At 35.8% G+C, this 23291-nt stretch overlaps 1 protein-coding gene across 3 annotated transcripts in view; it reads right to left on the bottom strand.

The window, feature by feature from the left end:
• The window catches only part of RPS6KA3 (ribosomal protein S6 kinase A3), a 109842-nt gene that overhangs the window by 63122 nt on the left and 23429 nt on the right, over nt 1-23291 (bottom strand). Inside the window, exons 2-3 of one of the 3 annotated variants that reach the window (XM_084869566.1) lie at nt 22423-22459; nt 16250-16306 (exon numbers count right to left, since the gene is read on the bottom strand). In XM_084869566.1, coding sequence (XP_084725692.1) covers nt 16250-16291 — 42 coding nt within the window. In that variant the 5' untranslated portion in view covers nt 16292-16306; nt 22423-22459. Of the gene's footprint in view, nt 1-16249; nt 16307-17548; nt 17573-22422; nt 22460-23291 lie in introns of those variants that run through there. The other 2 variants (XM_084869565.1, XM_084869564.1) reach the window with 2 other exon arrangements.

Raw genomic sequence — 23291 nt, 5'->3', positions numbered from 1 at the left:
TTTTCAAAACCTGAAGGGCTTCTAAAAAACCCAAGAACATTGAGCTGGCTCTCTGGATGAAGAAACTATAGTCGAGATGGACACATATTTGATGATGGAGCTTAGTGCTACAGGTACCACACGAAAGGCTCCCTTCCTGTTATATCACATTTTTATGGCAATGTTCTATAAATGTCCCTGCTCTATCAGATTTTCTAAATGTTCTATAAATGACCTAATGTAAGATGAAGAATAAAAATTTTTGCTCAAGTAAAAAAAAAAATTATCCTTTGTAACTAAATACATTAGAATCAAATAAATATCCAAAATAAAACTTTGAATTCTGCCTGAGAAATTATACGCCCTCTTGATTAAAAATGCATACCTAAATTTTTTAGCATTTAGAAAGTTTTCCATCAGAACACAAACCCTCCCCTTTTCCAAAAGGAATTACTTAAGGCTCCTTACAATGCGGCAAAAGGGCAGTGAGGCTAGAAATGTCAAGAAGAGGCAAACATCATGGTTACTGTACAACAGATGAAGATGTACGAAACAAAACAGAAGTGCCTCTGTATGGATTAGTCATCAACTTTGTTCAAGTAATACTTAAGAACAGAAGCATCCAAATAATCTTTTTGGAATTTAAAGGATTCATCTAAATTGACTTTAATGATTTTTGATGCCCAAGTTAACTAGTTACATTTTGCTGTGCATTGTGCTTTTTAAAATGAAGCAATATTTCAGATACCAAAATCTGAAATGTCTCCCTGAATTGAAATGACACCTTAATTAAAATAGCATAGTGCTGCTATATAATGCTTTAGAAAAAATAGACTTTATTCACTGCCTTATTTTTTTAATGTTTATTGATTTTAGATAGAGGAAGAGGGAGATGGAGAGAGAGATACATTGGTTGTCTCTCATATGTGCCCCAATTGGGACCAAACCCGAGACCTAGGGATGTGCCCTAACCGGGATCAAACCCATGACACCTTTTTTATTTTAAATCACATGTGTCAAACACAAGGCCCGCGGGCCAAATCCAGCCCGCCAGGCCTTGCAATGTGGCCCGCACCGCACTGTCATCACTGCACTCCGCTGTCAGTTTATGACATTGTCAGTTTATGACTGTTCAGTAAACCATTCGGCCCGCGATTTAGGCTGGATTTTAGATTTTGGCCCCTTCTCTGATTGAGTTCGACACCCCTATTTTAAATAAATCTATATTGTTCATATTATTACAAATGTTCATTTCCCCCCCCCTCCATTGCTCCCCTCCATCAGGTTCCCACCACACCCTCTGCCCTTTCCCCACCCCCCATTGTCCTCATCCATAGGTGCACAGTTTATGTTCTTTTGAGGTTTAGGATGATGCTCCAACCAATTGAGCCATATGGGCCAGGGTTCACTGACTTATTTTCAAAAAGAATAATTCTTTGGTTAAATGATCGTGTGAAGTTAAATATTATATTATGTCAAGCCACTCACCAAATCATAGGAAAACAAAAGTAACCAACAGGACAGTAAACGATGGTACTCATCCACCAACGTAAATTAATAAAGCTACAACTTGTTACTAAAAAGAAGGACGTTTCTGTTATTGCATAATGCAAGGGCAATCTACATAGATAGCCAAATAAAAAAATGTGGCATATTAAATAGAGAGAGACTCATAGATAGAGAGGAGGCAGACAGCTCTGGTGGTGGTAGTGGGGGATTTTGGGGTGGAGGAATTGAGCAAAAAAAAACAAAACAAAAAACTCATGGACATGGACAATAGTGCAATGATTTGGGGGGTGGGGGGCAGGAGTAGAGGTGGAAGAGGGCACAGAGGGGATAAATGTGATAGAAAAAAATAAATTAAATGCTGTATATTCACCAAGAAGATTGGGTGTGAGTAGACATTTACAGACATTATAAGGAGAACAGAGACCTCTACTTTTCATTGGTTTTAATCACTGAAAGAGAGCCAATTTTACTGTGAACTTAAAGCAAGTCTAAAAAATAAAGGTGATATATATAAAAGATAAACAGTGACAAAAAAGAATAAATATTACACTATATCTGAGGATAAAGTTCGGACATTTGGCTACCTATTTGGAAAATACAGAAGCCATAAAGGAAAATATTGATATATATTTGATTATAAAACTAAAAAAAACACTCTACATCAAAAGGCACCATATGAAAAGCAAAGACCTACAACCAAGATTACTCTACCTAGCAAAGCTATCATTTTGAATTGAAGGTCAGATAAAGAGCTTTCCAGACAAGGAAAAGCTAAAGGAGTTCATCACCACTAAACCAGTATTACATGTAATATTAAAGGGTCTTCTTTAGGAAGAAGAAGAAATAAAAGATAAAACATATGAACAATAAAATGGCAATAAATGCTTATCTAGCAACAATTAAATCTAAAAATCAAAATAAATGAACAATGAATCTAATTAACAAAATAAACTGATGAGTAAAATAGAACCAGAGGCATGTAAACATGAAACAGACTGAGGAATCTCAGGAGGAAATGGGGAGGGAGGCTTGGAAGAGATTAATCAAATAACATATGCATATATGCATTACCCATGGACACAGACAATAGGGTGGTGAACCAGGGGAAGGGCAGGAACTAGGGGAAGGGGGGACTGGGGGGAAAAAGGAGGACATTGTAATACTCTCAACAATAAAGTTTAAAAAAAAACCCAAAGAACAAAAGGCACCATAAACAAAGTTAAAAGATTAGCTCACATGATTGGAATCCCTTAGAATCCTGTTACAACTCAAGACTGAGCAACTGCTTTATTTGGGTGTTAACTATCACCTAACAAGAATGAAAGCTCTTAAAGCCCTTTGGTACATTGCTTAAGGCATTTATTACTATTTAAGCACATCCTATTGCCCCTACCCGATTAATCTTCAGAACAGGCATTATACTTGCCTTTGTATCCCCATAGCAAATAGCACGTAGTAGGAACTCAAATAATGGCTGCCTGAATAAGTAGCATATGCTGAAGTCTGAATTGGACATTACCTGCAGGGTTGTGTGCATGAAACTATGTATTATTATTCATTCCTTTCCTGCCTCTAACTCAACTTTCTTTTACATTTAACTTATTATAATAAAAATTTCAGCTAGTTTTTTCTTCCTTTGTAAATCTTACTGGTTTCCTCTACCTTTTTATTTAAAGAGTAACTTTTATTACAAAAATTATGCATGTCCATTATTAAAACTAAAAATAAAGATACACAAAAGGGGAAAAAAACCAAGAAAATAAAAATCACTATTTTGGTGCATTTCCCCTTTCTTTTTCTGTATACACACACATGCACACATTTAGACCATACTACATCTATTATCACTTCTTTTTCAGTAAAGGGCCAGACAGTAAATGTTTGCAGCTTTGCAGGCCATATGGTCTCTGTCAACTCTGCCACTGCAGTGGTAAAAGGATTGGGTGAGGCTGTGTTCCAATAAAACTTCATTTATATAAACAGGTGACAGGTTTTAGGTTTACTTTGCTGATCCCTGTTCTCTATTATTAAATAACCTTCAATGCATTATTCATGACTGCAGAGGATTCTACTATACAAATCCCCTGTGGTTGGGTATTTGATCTTCTATACCACAGGGATGTCCTCATCCTTCGGGCACATTGACAGGCATTTAGAAATAATTTCTAAAAGTGAAGTTGCATTTCTAACAAGCAGAGTTTGCAGCATTAAGATTTTTTTATCCTAACTTATTTGCCAAGTCGTTCTGCAGGAAGAACCAAAAAAATGAGGGAATCACACCAAGATCTCAGGTAGGGGCAAACTGACAGCCAGGCCTGGCCAGGAAGAGACCAAACCTGGTCATGCCCATCTCTGTTTACACATGAGCTCCTGCTGTTTTTGCCCTACCGCTGACTTCAATAGTTGTTACAGAGACCATATGGCCTACAAAGCCAGTAAAATATTTACTGTCTAGTTTCTAGACAAAGTTTCCTGACAAAGTTTGGTCCAGAGCCCTCAAACAGAAAAAGCTGCAGATGCAAAAGACCTCAGTGACTAGAGTGTGAACACCGCAGAAAAAGAAGGAGACGGGGAGGTAGGATGGGACCATATGAAGGCTTTATAGACTATCAAAAAGTTTGGATTAGGATTTTGTTTCAAGTGTAATGAGAAGCTAATCTTCCCAATTTTAGGCAATGGCAACATTACCAATCTAAAAAATCTGAAGATCTTTTTGACTCCTTTATCTATTTCCCTTCCTTTCATGTTTGATCTGTCAACAAATTTTACTTATTTTATCTTTGAAATTAACCTCAAATCTATTTCTAGTTCCTCTGCTACTCTCAGTACAAATCTTCATCATCTAGTGCCATCTAACTGGTTTTCCTGCTTTCCAATTTCCCTGTGCAATCCCTTCTCTTCACAGCACCCAGAATAATCTTAAAACAGAAATCAGACTAGATCGTGCTCTTAACTCGAATTCTGCAGTGGCCTTGCATCACAGAACAAAGCCCAAATTTCTTATAGTCTCATACTACCTTGGGAATATACTGGCTAAATCATTCAAATATGCTGTCAATATTTTATTTCAGACATGTTTTATCATCTTAAAGTCAGACTATTTCCTTTTTACTAAAAGAGGAATGAGTATGCAATTTTTACAAAATGTCTTTTATTATCTATTAATATGGTCAGTATTTCTCCTTTGATCTACTGATTTAATAACAGATCTATAGATGTCCTAATACATTTGTATTTCTTGGAAAATCCATTGTTTTAATATAGATCTGTATTTGATTTGTAATTTTTATATCTATAGTCATAAATTAGCAGTTTTCTGTGTCAATTTTCATTTTTAGACCTATGCTAACTTTATAAAACAAACTAGAAGGTAAATAAAAATTTCTCTATGTTTTGAGACAATTGAAAGACAACAGGAATAATCTATTTCTTGAAAATTTGAAAGATTTCTCCTACCAAAACACTGAGGCCTGGCTTTGTAGTTGTGGAGAGAGGGCTCATTCTTTAATAACTTAAATTTCTCTCATGCTATTGGTATCCTCAGGTTTTCTATCCCTTCCTAAATGATATCATTTAGATTTTCCTTTAAAACCACATATTTCAGCAAGACTTTAATATAATAGTATAGAGGCATGCATAGTATTCTATTTTAAATTAGTTAAGGAAAATTTCAAGCGTATCTAAAAATAGGCAGAATGGTAAAACAAATTCTTTTGTACCCAGCACTTAGCTTTTTAAAAAAATATATATTTTATTGATTTTCTATAGAGAGAAAGGGAGAGGGATAGAGAATTGGAAACACTGTTGAGAGAGAAACATTGATCAGCTGCCTCCTGCACACCCCCTACTGAGTCCATGCAACCAAGGTACATGCCCTTGACTGGAATCAAACCTGGGACCCTTGAATCTGCAGGCCAACGCTCTATCCACTAAGCCAAACCAGTTAGGGCAGCACTTAGCTTTTAACAAAGAAAAAATTATGTCCAATCCTGTTTCATACTTCCCCCCAACTCCCATATTTAATTATTTTGAAGCAAATTCCTAACATTATATTATTTCATCTGTAAATATTTTAGTTGTTGTGATGTTTTAATCTCCTTTCTTTATGTGGTTATACCCTGTTTTGCTTTCCTAATGCTGTGCATTTGTGTTTTTTTTCCCCTGTTTTTTAATTCACTGATTTTGGAATTTATATTGAATTCCTTCCTCTTGTTTTTTATAGGTTTGTAGTTCTTTCTCTAGCTACTTTCACTGAATCCTTAGTTCCTTTATTTGAATTCTCATTTATTAATTTATTCTTTCAAGTATAATTCTAACAATATCATTTAAGATACTACTATGTCCTAAGCACCATGCTTTATATGAAATTATTTCAGTTAATTTAATTCTCACTACAATGAGGTGAGTACTATTATCCATACTGCAGATGAAGAAACTGAGGCTTAGAGAGAAGCTAAGGAGCCTGCTACCAAGTTCACACAGTTTGGAAGTGGGAAGGATTGTGACGTTGGTGGTAGTGTAGCCACATACTTTTATGTGGGAAAAGAGCGTGTATATATGTATGTCCAGTGGCTGAATTGGGTCAGAAATCAGCAGCTACTAAATTTTTTTGATAAGACCCTGAAGCAAGACAGGTCAGTAGAGGGTCCACGGCCAAATTTCTGAACATTGTTCTACACCATACATTTGTCAAACCCAATTATCAACCATCTTCATGTCTCTGTGACAGTTGAGCCCTTCTGGAGAAAAACTAAAACCTATGATAAAAACTTAAAACTAACATGTTACTAACGAATTCCTTAGGATGATTTTTTTTTTTTGTATGGATCATTCAATTTTTGAGACACTAAAGGATATACACTTAAGTACAGGAGAAATACTCTAGCACACAGCCATCAGTAGATAATGTTAAAAAAATGATAAGGTTCTAAGGTTTTAAATCAGAGATGGGAAAAACATTTCGTGATCATCAACTTGAACAAACTGGCAGTGGCTTCTGACAGTACTGAGAAAGGTTGCTTCTAAGGCCCTGTCTCAAGGGAAATCTCGCTGTGAACATCGAGAGAGGATAAGGGGGCAACAGCCCAACATCCCAGGTGAAGTCTTGCAGGAAGCAGCAATACACCCTAGATGGCATTTCTCATTTCCCTATCACGACATTTTTTTTCTTCTGCTTAGCCGGGTGTTCTTTTTACTAAGTCATGTCTGTATAAAATGGTTTAAATGAGAAGACAAGTTTAGGTAAAGGGGTTGTAACTTTCAATATGCCAGTATTTCAGGTTGACTCAGTAAAACATTCATACTGGCACAAAACAATCAAATAAGTTTGCTCCCTTTCCAATATGGATTAGATCACTCGAACTGAAAAAAAAAAGGGGGGGGGCACTGTGATAAAAAAGACTAGAGCAGAAAAGAAGCAATTTTGGATCAGAGGCACCATCTGAGTTAGGCAAGCCATGATAAAAAAGGGGGGAGATTTTTTAAAAAGCTTCTAGGTATGAAGGAACCCTTTCCTTCACTAGGAAGTGAAATAATAACCCTGAAAGATAGCCAAATATGTAGCAAAAGGAAAATTTGCATGCTTGGAAATTCTACCTATTATACACATACTCCATTTAATGCTACTATACAGTGCTAATTATAATGCTACTTATATCAGAAATATTGTCCTTAGTGGCATATACTTAATTCAACTAGAGTATATTTTTCCCATGCTTTAAGTGCCAAAATATACTCTCACACAATGAGCATTAGAACAACAGACAATACTTTATACTAGTGATTTTCAACTGGTGTGCTGCAAGAGGTACACTTGTATGCTGCAAGAATTTTTAACACACACAATACTTGACTACTTAGTCAGGGGTACTGACCTCTTTTCCCTTAGATTGTCAGATTAAAAAAATGACAACCACCAACACAATAATAGCAGCACAGTATGAATGAATCAAAATTGTACCTTTTTTGTCAGATGAGCAAAAAATATATTTTGTGGCATGCTGTAGAATTATAGGAATTAGTCTATGTGTGCCATAAGATGAAAAAGGTTGAAAATCACTACTGTACATAATTAGTCAATAAGTGCCATTAATGTACAACCCCACAAATGTCCCCTGCCAATGAATGCACTATTGTACTTCCTATGTCGAGGGGGTTCTTTATGGTTTATTGTCAGCTCTGCTAGGGCTTGCTTTCTGTAGTTTATTTTGTGTTTGCATCATGATGACTGCAAGAGGTATGCAAGTACATACTGGACTCATGGTTATGAGTATTATTTTGGATCTTCAAATGCAAGTTTTAAGGCAGCTTGAGGGAACCTTCAAGGACATGGAGGAAACCAGCGAACAACTGGGAACTGGTGAAATTCCCTGGATGTTGTGAAGGCCGTCATATACATCACTGCAGCCTTAGGGTTACTGTATTGTATAAACAGTAGCTGGAGAAACGGCATGCGTGGAGGTTGGGAGAAACTACTGCTAAAGACCCATCATGACTTCAGAGGACTTGAACAGGGCACTGCTGGTGTATTCCTGCCTGTGTCCTTCAGACGGGTGCTGCTCCTTAATCTGGCATTTAAAGTATTCTCTAATCTATCTTCACTTTACCCTTTTATTTTTATTTTTTATTTTTTTAATATATTTTATTGATTTTTTTTGCCCCCCTCCCTCCCTCCCATACATACCCTCCCTCCCCAGAGTTTTATGTCCATTGGTTGTACTTATATGCATGTACACAAGTCCTTTGGTTGATCTATTATCTCCCCCAGATCTTCCTTCCCTCCCCACTGTAATTTGACAGTCTGCCTGTTGCTTTACTGTCTCTATATCTGTCTCTTGGTTCATCAGTTTATAATGTTTTTTATCATCCACAAATGAGTGAGGTCATGTGGTGTTTCTCTTTCATTGATTGGCTTATTTCACTCAGCATGATGTTCTCCAATTCCATCCAGGTTGCTGCAAATGATGAGAATTCCTTCTTTTTTATGGCAACATAGTATTCCATTGTGTAGATGTACCATGGTTTTTGGATCCAATCATCTGCTGACGGGCACCTAGGCTGTTTCCAAATTCTGGCTATTGTAGATTGTGCTGTTATGAACATAGGGGTGCATATATCCTTTCTGATTGGTGTTTCTAGTTTCTTGGGATATATTCCTAGAATTCACTTTACCCTTTTAAACCATTTTTATCACTACTACTTTTAACAAGCTTTCTCCACCCTTTGACAATCATGCATGTGACTTAATATAAGAGCTACAAAGACTGAGTTGATATGTATAGCGTTTAGGGCTACAGTAATAAAATATTTACAAAGTTGATATTATGAATAATTAATATATGCATGGTCATTAGATAGAATAATAAGGGGAACAGAAAGATCAACGGACCAAATTAAGAGAAAGCCCAATCATTTCACGATTTTGTCTGAAGCTAGGCCTACTGTCAGCCACAAAATCACTAGATACCACCCTATTCCTACGGGCTCTACCTTATCCTGGGTGACAGTCTGAGAGAGCAGGCTCAGCAGCTGGAAGGAAGAGGACAGGAAAAGTAACACTTGCTGGGTTCTTACTTTGTGCCAACTATTTATTTATCTCCTTTAACTCTCAAGCCCCAGAAGCATCTTCACCTGGTACTAGAAGAACCATTAAGAGAATTATTTCTCACTAAGCAAGAAACTGCTTTAATGATTCTTAGATGACTCTGGAGACCTAAACAGTCAAGATTCCCTATTTCTTGCCGAAACCGGTTTGGCTCAATGGATAGAGCATCGGCTTGCGGACTGAAAGTCCTGGGTTCGATTCCGGTCAAGGGCATGTACATTGGTTGCGGGCACATCCCCGGTAGAGGGTGTGCAGGAGGCAACTGGTCAATGATTCTCACTTCATTGACGTTTCTAGCTCTCTATCCCTCTCCCTTCCTCTCTCTGTAAAAATTCAATAAAATATATTTAAAAAAAAAAAAAAAAAAAGATTCCCTATTTCTTCAGCATGGATCATGCAGAGCATGGAGTCCTCTGGCCAGCTAATAAAGGATGAAAAATTCTGGAGTCCAGGAAGGTATCTTGGCTTGAGTTGCTATACAGCACTCTACCTTCTGCCCCACCAAAGTAAAAGATAAAAATAACAAACTCTCCAGCAGGAAAAGAACAAGACATGGCTAGAGCTTGAGAAATTCAACTAATTAGATATAAATATAGATTAATATGCAAACATTCCTGGGGAGGGAGATGGGAAAAGGTGATGACTATCCATTATATTCCAATATAAACCAATTGAATGGCAAATTTTCTTATATTTTATAAGATACGTGGAGGAAATAGAAGTTTGTTTTTTTTTTATGTCAGGTGCTTAAAGACAAGAAAGGATCATGCCTTGAGGAAGCCAGAAGGAAAACAGAATTAAAATTACAAAGATAGAAGAGAAGTAGATCTAGGATGTGGGAAGGAGTCAGATTGCAGGGCAAAGAATAAAGGGAAGAGAGGAAGAGAGGAGGGGCAAAGAAGGGGAGAATGCAGCCAAAATAGAATGGCTCAACTGCAAACAGAAACCAGGGGACATGTTCAAGGGATAACATGAGGGGCAGCTTAGTAGACTTTTACTTGATCTCCCTATTTCCAGCCCAGTGGCTCACCCCATTTCCTACTGTGCCTGGGGTTTCCCAAGTCTGGAGTCTCTCTGGTTCATTTTTTCCCCTATGAAATACCTTTTGTCTTTTCCAGGGAGAGGAGAGAGTATAAGCCCTTTATATAGACATTCAACCAATCTCTGTTTTCAGCTGCGTGCTATATCTTCACTTTCCATAGTACTTGGTAACCTCATTCTTAAGCTCATGTGGAGCTTTGGGTCCCTGAATAAGGCTTGCTTCCTGCTGATATACTCCTCTAAAAGTATTTAGGTCCTATAACTTCCTCTTGTCAGGATTCTTTTATCTTCTTTTCATAATTACATATCTTGATTCAATAAGAAAGTCTTTTAATTTCAAAGACCACATTTCTGTTTCTTATTCTTATTGTTTTGGGTGATAATTTCTCAGAGGAGAAGAGGACTAAAGCAGCTTTATCTTTCCATTTGAAAACTAAAAGTTTCCCTTATATGCTTTTGTGTCTCCAGCAACCTAATAGAGTTCTTGGCACCCAATAGACATTTATTAACTACCTGGTTACTGAACGATTAGCTGTAGTTACAGACTAAGCTGCTGTAACAAAAAAACCTCCAAATGCAATGATTCAAACAGGATAAGTGCCTATTTTCCTCTCATGGAGCACTCCATAGGTAACAGGATAGGTTAGAGTGAAGAGGTGTTGCTAGATTATTAGGTCATTAAAGACACAGGTTTCTTCTCTCTTGTTATCTTCCATCCATTCTATGATCTCGTCATGGTCAAAACTGGGTAATCATTACACTATGCATTCTAGCCCATGAAAAGGAGCCGTTCAACCTACTAGAAAGCCTACCAGTTGACAAATTCCACACATACAATTATTACCTCATATTCCTTATAGACCAGGGATTTGGGCCAACAAACATGTTAACTCGGAAGTACATCCTTCTCCACATTAAGTTTCAGATAAGATTCTAGCCCTGGCCAACTGCTTGACTGCAGTCTGTGAGACTCTGACCCAAAGAACCCAGTTAAGCTGTACACAGATTCCTGGCCCACAGAAACTGTGAGATACTAAGTGCATGTTGTTTCAAGCTATGAAATTTGGGGTAATTTGTTATGCAAGAAATAGATAACTAATATGACATCTAAATTTTCACTATTTAAATTATCAGTAACTGCCAAATAAAAACTTTAAATTGTACATTAAAGGCAAATATAATTTAAAAGTATAAAGCTAACATATTTTGACAATATTTTGGATTTCATGCCATTAAAGAAATATTAAATATTAGGCTTTTATGTTAAACTTAAACTTAATTCCTATAATCTGGAATGATCTGCTCAACTAAGATATCACCAGCAGTTCACCCACACTGCTGGTAATATCTCAGTTCTATGCCTTTTCACCTTATCTCTAGAATGCAGTTTCTTCCACAGGTAAGTGTTACTAACACTGTGAGTACTTATAGGGAAAGAAGGAGCCATATAATATTGCAATGGAAAACTGCTTTGATTTTAGGCTAAAGAGAATAAAAAATTTGAATGTTTGCTTTCTAAAAGAATCTTATATAATAAAAGGCTAATATGCAAATAGACTGAACAGCAGAACGACAGGTCACTATGACGCACACTGACCACCACGGAGGCAGATGCTCAATGCAGGAGCTGCCCCCTGGTGGTCAGTGCACTCCCACAGGCGGAGTGCTGTTCAGCCACAAGCCGGGCTCATGGATGTGAAGCACAAGCCTCTCCCACCTCCTTTGCAGTGCTAAGGACCCATTGGGGGATGTCCAACTGCTGGCTTAGGCCTGGTCCCAGAGGCGGCCAGGGTGAGGGACTGCCTCCTCACAGTGTACGAATGTCATGCACTGTGCCTCTAGTTGTTACATAAAGAAAAAAAGGTAGCTGGTGGTAGAAAAATCAATATTAACATCTACTGATTGTTTTTACGCTTGCTTAAATGCCAATAAATGTATACTATGGACTAATGAAGTAAAATGCCTCAAATGCTTTGGGAGTTATAGAAATGTGGCCAAATGTGAAGGCAGCCATGGGCACTAGACCCCAGGACAGAGTCCTGTTCTAGCCAAAGCATAATTCATGCATTCATTTAATTAAAAAACACTTATTGGGGTGCTGGATATAAAACAAGGAATATATCAGATATGGTAACTGCCTCATGCAGCTCACAGTTTAGTAGGGAATATAAACAAACAAATAAGCAATAAAACCACTGGTGCTGCTATTTAGGACATGTGGACTGCTGTAGAGGCACAAAGGAAAAACACTGAACTCAGGGTGAAAATGGAAGTGATAGTTGTATCAGGAAGATGTCTCAGTTGAAGAGATCTCTAAACGTGGATCTGAAGGATGATCAGGAATTAACTGGAAGGGGGCGGTAAGGGAAAAAAATTCTGGGAGAGGGAATATCACATCTGAAGGCCTGGGAGCAAAAGAGAACCTGATACATTTGAGTAATTAGACTTTCAGTAGAGGGTAGACTTTCAGTGTGTGTTTGGGGAGAATATAAAGAAGTATGCAAGGCCTTATTATGCAGGACCTGATAGGTCACACTGCAGAGTTTGGACTTTATTTAAAGACACAGCAGAGAAGACATCCCTCTTACAATATAACAAAACCTACAAAATACCTAGAATTATCTTAATAAGAAATAGGCAAAACTATATGCAAGAACCATAAAATTTTGACAAAGGTTATAAAAGAATATCAAAATAAATGAAAGTCCTTGGATGTGAAGACTCATTATTAAAATAATTTTCATTAAGTTAATCTGTAAATTAAGTGTAATTTTGTTAAAAATTCCACTAAATTTTTCAGGAGTAATTGATAATTGACTGTAAAATTCATCTGGAAGATGTATAAGATTACAACTTTGAAAAGTAAGAAGGTGGAAGGCTTGCCTTGCCATATTAAAAAAGACACACAATAACAGTAGAGTAACTGAAACTGTATGTGAAGTCAAAATCTTCAGAGGTTGAATTCTGTCCTCCAAAAGGTATGTTCAATATTCCTCATGCTATACTTTACATGGTGCCACGTGGGTACTAGACTTATTGGGGTTATCACTTTGTAAGGGGTATATAAATGTCTAATCACTATGCTGAATACTGAAACTAATATAATATAGTACGTATGTCAAGTATAATTGAAAAAGAAGCCTAGCCAACATGACTCTCTGGTAGAGCACTGACCTATGGACCAGGAAGTCAAGGTTGGATTTATGGTCAGGACAAATGCCCAGAATGCAGGCTCAATTCCTAGTGTGGGGTGTGCATGAGGCAGCCAATCAACGATTCTATCTCATCACTAATGTTTCTATCTCTCTCTCCCTTCATCTCTGAAATCAATAAAAATATATTTATAAAAAGAAAAATAAAATTTAAAAAACTGTTTAAAAGGTATGTTCAAGTTCTAATACCCTGTACCTGTGAATGTAATCTTACTTGAAAATAGGGTCTTTGCAGATATAATAATATTAAGATGAGGTCAAACTGGAGTAGGATGAGCCCTAAACCAATAGACTGGTATCTTTATAAGAAGAGTAAAATTTGGATACAGAAACACACAGGGAGCATGCCATGTGACAATGGAGGTAGAGGTTGGAGTGATGTGTTCTACACCACTTAGCTTGTGGTACTTTATTAGGGTAACCTTAGGAAACTGATACAATTGGGTATGTGGCAATTTTATACATGATAAAAGGAGGATCTTAAATGAGTGGGGATGAATATTTTTTTAAAGTATGTTTTTATTCCAGAGAGAAGAAGGGAGAGAGAAAGAGAGAATCATCAATGATGTGAGAGAATCATCGACTGGTAGCCACATGCACTCCCCCAACTGGGAATCAAGCCCACAACCCGGGCATATGCCCTGACCAGGAAGAGAACCATGACCTCCTGGTTCATAGGTCCACACTCAACCACTGAGCTACATCAGCCAGCTGAATGTATTTTATGTATTCAATAAGTAGAGATTAGGACAATAGGCTATTTATTTAAAAAGGTTAAATTTCTACGTCACAGTAGGAACTAAAATTCCAAGTAGATCACAGAGCTAAATGCAAAAAATAAAACCATAAAAGTGGTAGATGAAGATGTAAGAGGATATGTTTATAACCTTGGTGCAAGAAAGGATTTTCTAACCAAAAATGAAACCCAGTAGCCAGATCTGATTCCTCAAAAATGAAAACTTCTGTACATATGCAATAACGGACAGCATAATCAATCTTAAAAAACAGGGAGAAAATATTTGTAAGAAATGTTATAAACATGGAATTAATATCCAGAATATATACAAAAATAATATAGATCATAAGGAGACAAGTAACCCCAAAGAAAACTGGACCAACATAAAAATACAAAAGCCAATAATGTGTGGATACTCAACTTCACTAATAATCAAATGAGATGCAAATTGAATGAGAAAGTATTATTAATTTAGAGTGGCCCAAATTAAAAATAACTTCTGATAATATGCAATGTTGAATATCCTGCTTGACCATACCCTATTCAATATGAAATTAAGTTTTTGTTTGATGGGCAATTTAGCAGTGTCTACTGAGATTTAAATGTTCATACCCTTTGTTCCAGCTCATTCTTTTCTAAGACTACTAGTAGCCTGGTGCATGAATTTGTGCACAATGAAAGGAAATTAGAAAAAATATTTTAATATCACTATTCAACCTTTCTCTATAATAGAAGTGTCAACCAAATTCACAATCGACAATGGCAAATTGAAACACATGTATGCAACTGGTGCCAGTGAGAGCTTTATATGTATCATGGATGTGCAAGTCAAGTTAGCCTTTTATAGATATAGAATGAATTTGCCTAATTAGACCTGCTTTCTAATTTAGCTAAACTTTTTCCAGCCCAGTGAAACACCCCAACTTCTTTCAGGTAATTGTCAGAAACACAGCAGTAAATATCAACATGAAGCAGATTATTATTGTCAGTCATGCAGGAAGAACAAAGGGTAAAATATTTAACTGTTGCAGTGTTTGACTATATTCTACACAGTGAGAAACCTGAAGTCATTTTCAAGGTCCACCATTTCTTACTTCTTTTCATCAAGTCAAGTTTCTAAGCTTTCTAAAAATCTCGTTTTGACTAATGAAAAAATAGGATTTCACAGCGTCTCCTATTCACCTACTCTAGGACTTCTGTGAGGATCAAGTGAGATGAGGTATGGGAAAATGCTTCACAGACATTTGGTTACAGTGTAAAATGTTTCCACTGGGCTATAAAGCAAGTCATGTTCCTGGCTGAATAAACTTAACTCTAAGGAGGCTAGTCGCTAGGGAGAGGAAGCTGGGCATTGCAACATGATGTCATTACCCAGACAGACACTTAGCATATTAGCCTTTTATATATAGACTAGAGGCCTGATGCACGAAATCTGTGCAAGAGTAGGTCTTCCTTTCCCTGGCTGCCAGCACTGTCTTCCCTCTGGCACCCGGGACCTGGGCTTCCCTCGGGCTGCTGGCAGGCACCTGAGACCCAGACTTCCCTCCCAGCCCTGGCTTCATCTGGAAGGATGTCCGATCTATTTAGCATATCATCCTTTTATTATTATAGATATTTTACTGAAACACAAGTTCCCCAAAATAAATAGAGTAAATTACATTAGTATAAGACATGCATAAAACAGCGTTATGCAACCATTTAAAATATACAGATCTACATTTTTGTCATAAAAGATGTTTAAGATATTACTATTAAATGAAAATGAGTTACAGAATATATGTATTTTATAAATAGCAATAATTGTCTTATGTACAGAACAAGAAGAAAATAATAATTGAGCTGCTAACAATGGATATCTTGCATGGAAAGACAATCTATTTACTACTCTCCAATAAATCTATGATTTAATTAAAAAATAAGCTTTAAGGTACTAATGAAAACTTTGAACAATATGAAAACAATTTTTTTTCATTCTTTTAAAATCAGTTTTTATCAGTTTCTAAATGTCACTGGCATATTCAAGAATGAATTTTTTTTAAATTCTTGTGAAAGCATCAACAATTTTATAATACTATAAAATCCATTATTTTGCTCAGTTTAAAAGTATAAACACTTAAAATTTATGTACTTGATTTATCTATATCCCTTATTATATAATATTTTACTTACAGTTTGTGGATTAATCTCTTCCTCTCCCATAGGTTCATCCATAATTTGCTGTCCATTCTGTGAAAAGCACAGCAAGTAGAAAGTTACCAAAGCAGATCTTACAACAGTTAAAATTAAATGAAGGAAGAAATAACAAAATCACATAGAAATATTTTTACCCCTAAAGGGTTCTAATAAAGTACAAAACAATTATATAAGTAAGCAGTTGCCAATTTGCAACAGGGCTGTGCTTCAAAAGTTAACATGTAAATTGTTTATTTTAAACTATGAAAACATTTTTCAATGGAAATGATATAATAAATGATAATTACCTTTCTAGGTGAGCTCTTGAATTTATTTTAATAGTTAAATGCATTAAAAATGATCCTATTCAAACCTTATCAAACTTCATTTACAACACTTTCTATGGTAAAAACATTCTAAGTTCCATCTCCATTGATAATTAATCAGGTCAACTGATTAATTATTTCAGGGCAAAATTAAGCTAGATCTCTATATCAAAATAGATTCCAAATAGATTAAACATTTAAATGTTAAAAAATTCAAAAGTGCTGTCAAATCTTTGAGGGAAGGTGGGGGTGGCTAGTTGGGTGGGAAGAGATTAACTAAAGAACTTATATGCATAAACGCCTAACCCATGGACACAGACAACAGTGTGGTGAAGGTCTGGGGGGGGATGGGTCAGGGTGGAAGGGGTCAATGGGGAAAAATGGAACATCTGTAATACTTTCAACAATAAAAATAAATTTTAAAAATATATGTCAAAAAGAAAACTATAGGAGAATTAGAAGAAAATACAGGTGATTAATACTTATGTGGTAAGTAGGGTGAAAGTAAGAAGAAAAAATTGACATTTGAGTCCATAAAAAATTCTACTAGACACAAAAAAGTTAAAAGACAAATTAATTACAAAAAAATAAAAGCAACATATGACAAAGGTTTGGTATCCTCAATTCATAAAGAGCTTTGTTTTACAAACCTGTAAGAAAAAATGATGAACCTCAACAGAAAAGAGCAATAAGGGAAAAAAAGAGTTCAGCCTTAATACTAATCAAGGAAATGCATTTAACCAAAAGATACCTCTGCCTTTCAAATTGATAATGATTTACAGAAGAAATAACAGGTAGCACTACTATGGGGGAAAAAACAATCAGGATATACTACTAGAGAAAGTGTAAATCAGCTCAACCTTTCAGGAAGGCAATATAAGTCTGTATTAAAAACGGCCCATCATTTCGACTTTTTTTTTTTTTTAAACAATGGACAAGTGTGCAAAGATGTACATACAAGAATGCTCACCATAACTTTTTCCAAAAAGAACTCCAAATTGGAAATCTAAATTCCTAACAATAGAGAACTAGTTAAATATATTTGGTACATCCACATTATGGCATACTATGCAGTCATTAAAAATGATAAAGATGTAAATTTATTGACATGAAAAGACAGTCACATGTAATAAGTGAAAAAGCAGTTTACAAAACAATATGATTGTAATGATCCCATTTTAAATAAATATATACATGTTTCAATGTATATATTTCTATGGGAAAAACTCTGGAAGGATATACATCAAAATGTTAATAATGGCTATCTCTGGGTGATAGAATTTTAGACAATTTAAATTGTTTGCTTTTGCTTGTTTGAATTTCCTAATGTTTCTACAATGAATATGTATAATTTGTGTAATTTAAAATAAAATAAAACAAAACCAGAGTCAGGATCATATAGTGTCTTTTCCAGTTCCCTCACTGAAAAAGGCGTAAATTCCCTTGGCCACTTGTTAATTGAGCAAATGGACAAGAATCTAAGCTAACCATCTTTGGAGCATTATCAACTAGAAAATAAAAAGTAACCCACTCACTACTCTATACCCATCATGAGGCAGCTGCTCTGAATTTGAACTCCTTTCTCTATTCTCCCCATCCCTATTTATCCATCCATCCATCCATCCATCCATCCATCCATCCATTTCATTTCATTCTTGCTATGTTCTAGGCACCAAGCTGGAAGAAAGGTTAACAAACATGGCCTCCATCCTAGAGATCCATCCTAGAGGATCTCGCAATTCTACTAACCCATAAAAAAGGGTAGCTTTCATTTTAAAACACAGAGTATGTTCCTATATTAGGAAATACCTATACAATGTTACAAAGCACAGAAATGGTGCCAAAATGCAGAAAAGGGAAGGCGGGTATAAGATCTTTATTTTCCTAGGACATTTTCAGAGGCCCATTTCTATGGTAAAGACTCAACTCCAAGAGACATCTTTCTACTAAAAGCCATGACCATTTATTTCTACTGAACACTGATTATTTTTATTCGGGCATCCCAGGTGAAACTTAAAACTAGCTCTAAAACACTGACTGGCTTTGGAGTCAGAAACCTAGATCAGATATGATTTAAACTATCTAAGCTTTTGTTTCTTCATTTGGAAAGTAAAGATTAAAAAGTCTTATCTTCAGAGTGTTTTGAAGACTAAATGAGATAAATGATATAAAACCCTAAACACTGTGCCTGGCACCTAGTATTTTAATTATATCCAAAATTCAATTCAATCACCCCCTCTGTGGCCCACCAATCTATTATATTTCTCCTGTGTTTGTTATCTTAGTGAATGTTATCATTATTCATCTAGTAACCCAAACTACACTTTCTCATTAATTGTAGAGGTTTCTCTTTCTATAATAATCTGCTCAACATCTCTTCTAATATTAGGCTTTTAGATCCCAAGTCTAACTAGAGCTATACTTACATTTTCCACAGAAATTTAATTTGAGTACCATCTGCTCCTTGTGACTTTCATGTATGCAAAGCAAGAATCACAACTTATAACTTACTTTTAAGGCAAACTGGTACAGAAGAAACATTAAACTTGGAATTGGTAGACCAGGGGTAGAGTCCTAGGTCTGCCACTTAGAAGCTTTTTTGGGGGCAATTGAGATTTTCTCCTGTTACTTTATCTGTTCAAAATGAGGATACTTGCCCTGTCTACCCAATGGGTCATTGTTAGGCTCAAAACTGAGTTAACTCACAAGAAAGCAGTTTAGAAAACTATAGAGCTATATATATCAATGCAAATAACTATTAAGGTGAGGTAGATTATTGAGGATAAAATAATACTCCATAAAGTCCCTTTGATCTTAGAATAAAAAGAAGTTTAGCATTTGTAGGGAATCTTAAAAGTCTTCTGTTCCAAATATACATCATATGCTTTGGTTCTTTCTATACCATTCTCATCTAAATTTGAACACTATCAAGACAAGAATGTATTACTTCACCAGGCAGCCTACTATACCACCTGAGAAAAAGCTTTGGCAGCTAGATAAAATTCATTATATAGTAACTTTCCTCAGCAACCAATTCCCTTTAAGAGGATTACTAATATATGATGGCTAACTTGCTTGCACTATATCTGCAAAGTCACAGGAAGCAAATCTATAGCTATAACTACAAACCACACCAAGGCTGTTCTTTTCTAGATAGCTCAAGTTCCTTTTACACAGACTATCTTCTTTCTGAGCATGCAACCAATTCCTCTTAAAGAGTGGTATACAGAATTGCATGCAGTGAACATTCCAACCTTGATATGATCAATGTAAAGGGCATATCCCCTCTACTGTCTTAAATAACTTTAATATTAATGCAATTTATACATGCAATATTTTGGGAATGGCACAACACAATGCTGAGCCATACTAAGTTATCTGTTGATTAAATCCTCATCTTTTTTTATTTATTAAATTGATTGGGGTGACATTGGTCAACATGGAACATACAGGTTTCAGGTGTGGGTTTCTATGTTACAAGATCTGTATATTACACAGTGTGCCCACTACCCAAAGTCAAATAAATCTTCTCCTGTCACCTTATATGAGGACCCCTTTCTCCTCCACTTGTTGTCTTTATTTACATTACAACTAAGTCCTGTAACCTCTATTTTGTACTTGTTACTCATAGTCTCATGAACAAAATCTTAGATTTTAAATTTTTGTTTCATCTTTTTCCAGTTCTGATCTATGGCTAGCTTCTATAGATTAGATTCCAAATCTGGCTATCAGCCTCTTTACTATTTTCAGCTTCATGTGATCCATAAATTTTACAATATATTTTCTTTTCTTAACTCATTACCCAGCTAATTAACAAAGCAATCCAAGAAAAAAACATTGAGTAAAACATGATCTAAAGGTATTTTATGCTCTATTTTTTGAAAAAAATATCTACCTCTTTTCTGAGTTCAGCAAAGATTAAAATTTTGAACAATTTAATTTTTAAGCAAGAAAATATGGAGGCTAAAAGCAGTGCAGTATCTTTACAAAGATCTACCAAAAATGGATTTTTACTTCAACAAATGTTTGGTATCATTTCATCAAAACAAGTATTCAAATGTTATCTGTTATAAATGCACAGTTAGTTCTGCGGCTAAGAAGTTTCCTTTTTGAAAAATGACTCTTGGCTTCGTTAAAGATTAGGTTACATGGACCATCAGTCAGACTCAATATTGCAATTCCTATAGTTCCAAAAGTTCAAGAAATAGCATCTATTAAGCTCGAAAACTTACTCCTCTAATTCAAAGAAACAGAAAACAGGTTGTCTGAATCTGGCTAGTACCATATTTAAACCCCATCCTCTCACTTACTGCTATAGATATCTGACCTTGGGTAAGTTACTTACATTTTGAGCCTCAGCTTCTTCATCTATAAGATGCATATAATATCTTCCTCACTGTAATGCTGTAATTAAAAGGATTCACCAAGGGACAGTAGAAACTCAGAAAATGCTACTTCCTGTCCCTTTTGCCTCAATTGACTGTGAAACACTTAACATTTCTATAGGTAACTTCTAAATGCAATTCAGTGAACAACTACAGGAGAGTGTTGAAGATACCTGTTTCACCACTTAGTACAGCCAAATTCCTATCAAGCAGGGTGGAAGAGATCTTTCATATGCGTGGTATATTTTTATACAATGTGGCTAAAGAATGAGAGCAGACAAAAAATAGTTTATAAGAGAGGCAAATGTATTTATCCTCTCTCATCCCACCATAATGCCTTCCAGCCAAAAAAAACTGCAAAGCTTGGCAGATTGTACATATGCAAATATTATGTGAAATACTGGAAATGGTTAGAAAATTCTAATCACGCTTTACTCTGTTAGTCTGAAATGTGTAAAAGTAAAAAATTAGATAGCATACACTATGGGTCTCATCAGAACAAATCAGATAAGGGAGACTGTCAGCTTGAGTTTCAGTAGGAATTATTTTCTTTTTTATATAATTTTTTTCTTTATTTATTAAGGTATTACATATGTGTCTTTATCCCCCCAGTGCCTTCCCCCACTAGTAGGAATTATTTTCAAAATATCTTCTAATATTATGGTATATAATTACCACTTAAGATCATCTTTCTGGTTTAAATTAAAGAGGCTGACCAATTCAAATCAGTCATTCTAAATCAAGGTTTTAGGACTTCTAGAATGTTCCCAAGTATTTAAAGAAAAATTTGGAAATGTTTAAAATAAAAACATTTTACTATTTTAAAAAATTCATTTTAGGTAGCCCCACTGAACAGATTGTTTTGTGGTAATGGCATGCTATAATAATGTACATTTCCAGGCTTCTGTGTGACACCTTTGAAGAAAAGACAAAATAAATTTTAAAAAGTGCTTTGAGTTAGCAGATCATCATATACAAATATACTGGGACTAAAAAATTATCTGTCCCAGTACATGCTAACTTTAACTTAGTAGGACATACACCATGTACTGACATTTTCCTACCTAAAAATGAAATGTTACATATGAACATTGGGGAAAAAGAATTCCTCACAGAGAACAACAGCCTTAAATAAGATGGAGGGAAGAGGGAAAGAAAGGGTCCAGAGACCTAGTGGAGATCCAGGTAGTAGCAATGAGCATGGACCACACTTTTTTTTTTTTTAACCACCTTCAAGTATATTTGCCTTCCAAACTCATGATATCAGTGATGGTTCTCCTGCCCGAAGTATATATCAGGAGATACATGAAGGTGCTGAGGATGAGGCATTAGAAACCTCTCTCAAACTTCAGTTAAGATATGATCAAATTGTTCAGAATCCAAAGAATCTATGCAATCACATTGAAACAACAAGAAACAAGCATTTATATTCTTAATAAGGAAGGTATATAATCCTTACCAATGTGACAGGATTAAGAATCAGCTCCTCATTTATCCTAAGGAAATATCAGAGATGTGCATAAAGACTTAATGTACAGTGATAGTCATCATACTCATTATACTGAAAAATAGAAAACAATCTAAATGACCAACAGGGGACTGGTAAAAGAAATCATAATACATCTACTCATATGTAGGAATACTATGCAATGGTTAAAATCAGGGCCTCAAAGAAAAATTAATGATGCAAAGATATGTTTGCAATATATTAAATTAAAGGGGATACAAAACTATGTACTATGACCCCAATTTTGCACCCCCTCCCAATATGTGTGCATGTGGATGTGAGGGCGATCTGGCTGCGACATCTGTCACCCCATTGATCGCCAGGGTTGATTCGGCTGATCTGGCTGGCTAGGCGGGTGTCCCCCTCCTCCCTCACCGATCCATGTGCGTCCCTCCCGAAGCTGCGCGCTCGGTCGAAGAGGACGACTTTCCCCCAAGAGGAGAGGACCGGTCTTCGGTCAAGGGTATACGAGTAGCTGCGCTCCCCTGCTAGAACCTCCAAACAAGCTCTCAAGGTCCAATATGTGTGCATGTAAGTGGCAAAGTATATATAAAATTTTATCAGTAGTTACCTGGGTCATAGGATTTTCTTCTTTGTACTGTATTTTAAAAATTATATGCATTTAATATATATTATTTTTAAAGATAAAAACAATCAATGTAATTAGAAAAATCCATTTATTCTAGATAAGGTGCCCTTATACCTGCTTTGCTATTCCTCCAGCAACTAAAGACCTGGTAGTAGTCAAGACTGTTTTATTTTCTAGACAAGGATAGGAATGACCTCTGGTTATTCCTTCATTTTAAGAAGTTTTTTCTTTC

This window comes from Pipistrellus hanaki (genome assembly GCF_964339955.1).
Source record: "Pipistrellus hanaki genome assembly, chromosome: X".
NCBI classification, from domain to species: Eukaryota; Metazoa; Chordata; class Mammalia; order Chiroptera; family Vespertilionidae; genus Pipistrellus; species Pipistrellus hanaki.
This window is presented reverse-complemented; position numbering and strand designations above follow the sequence as displayed.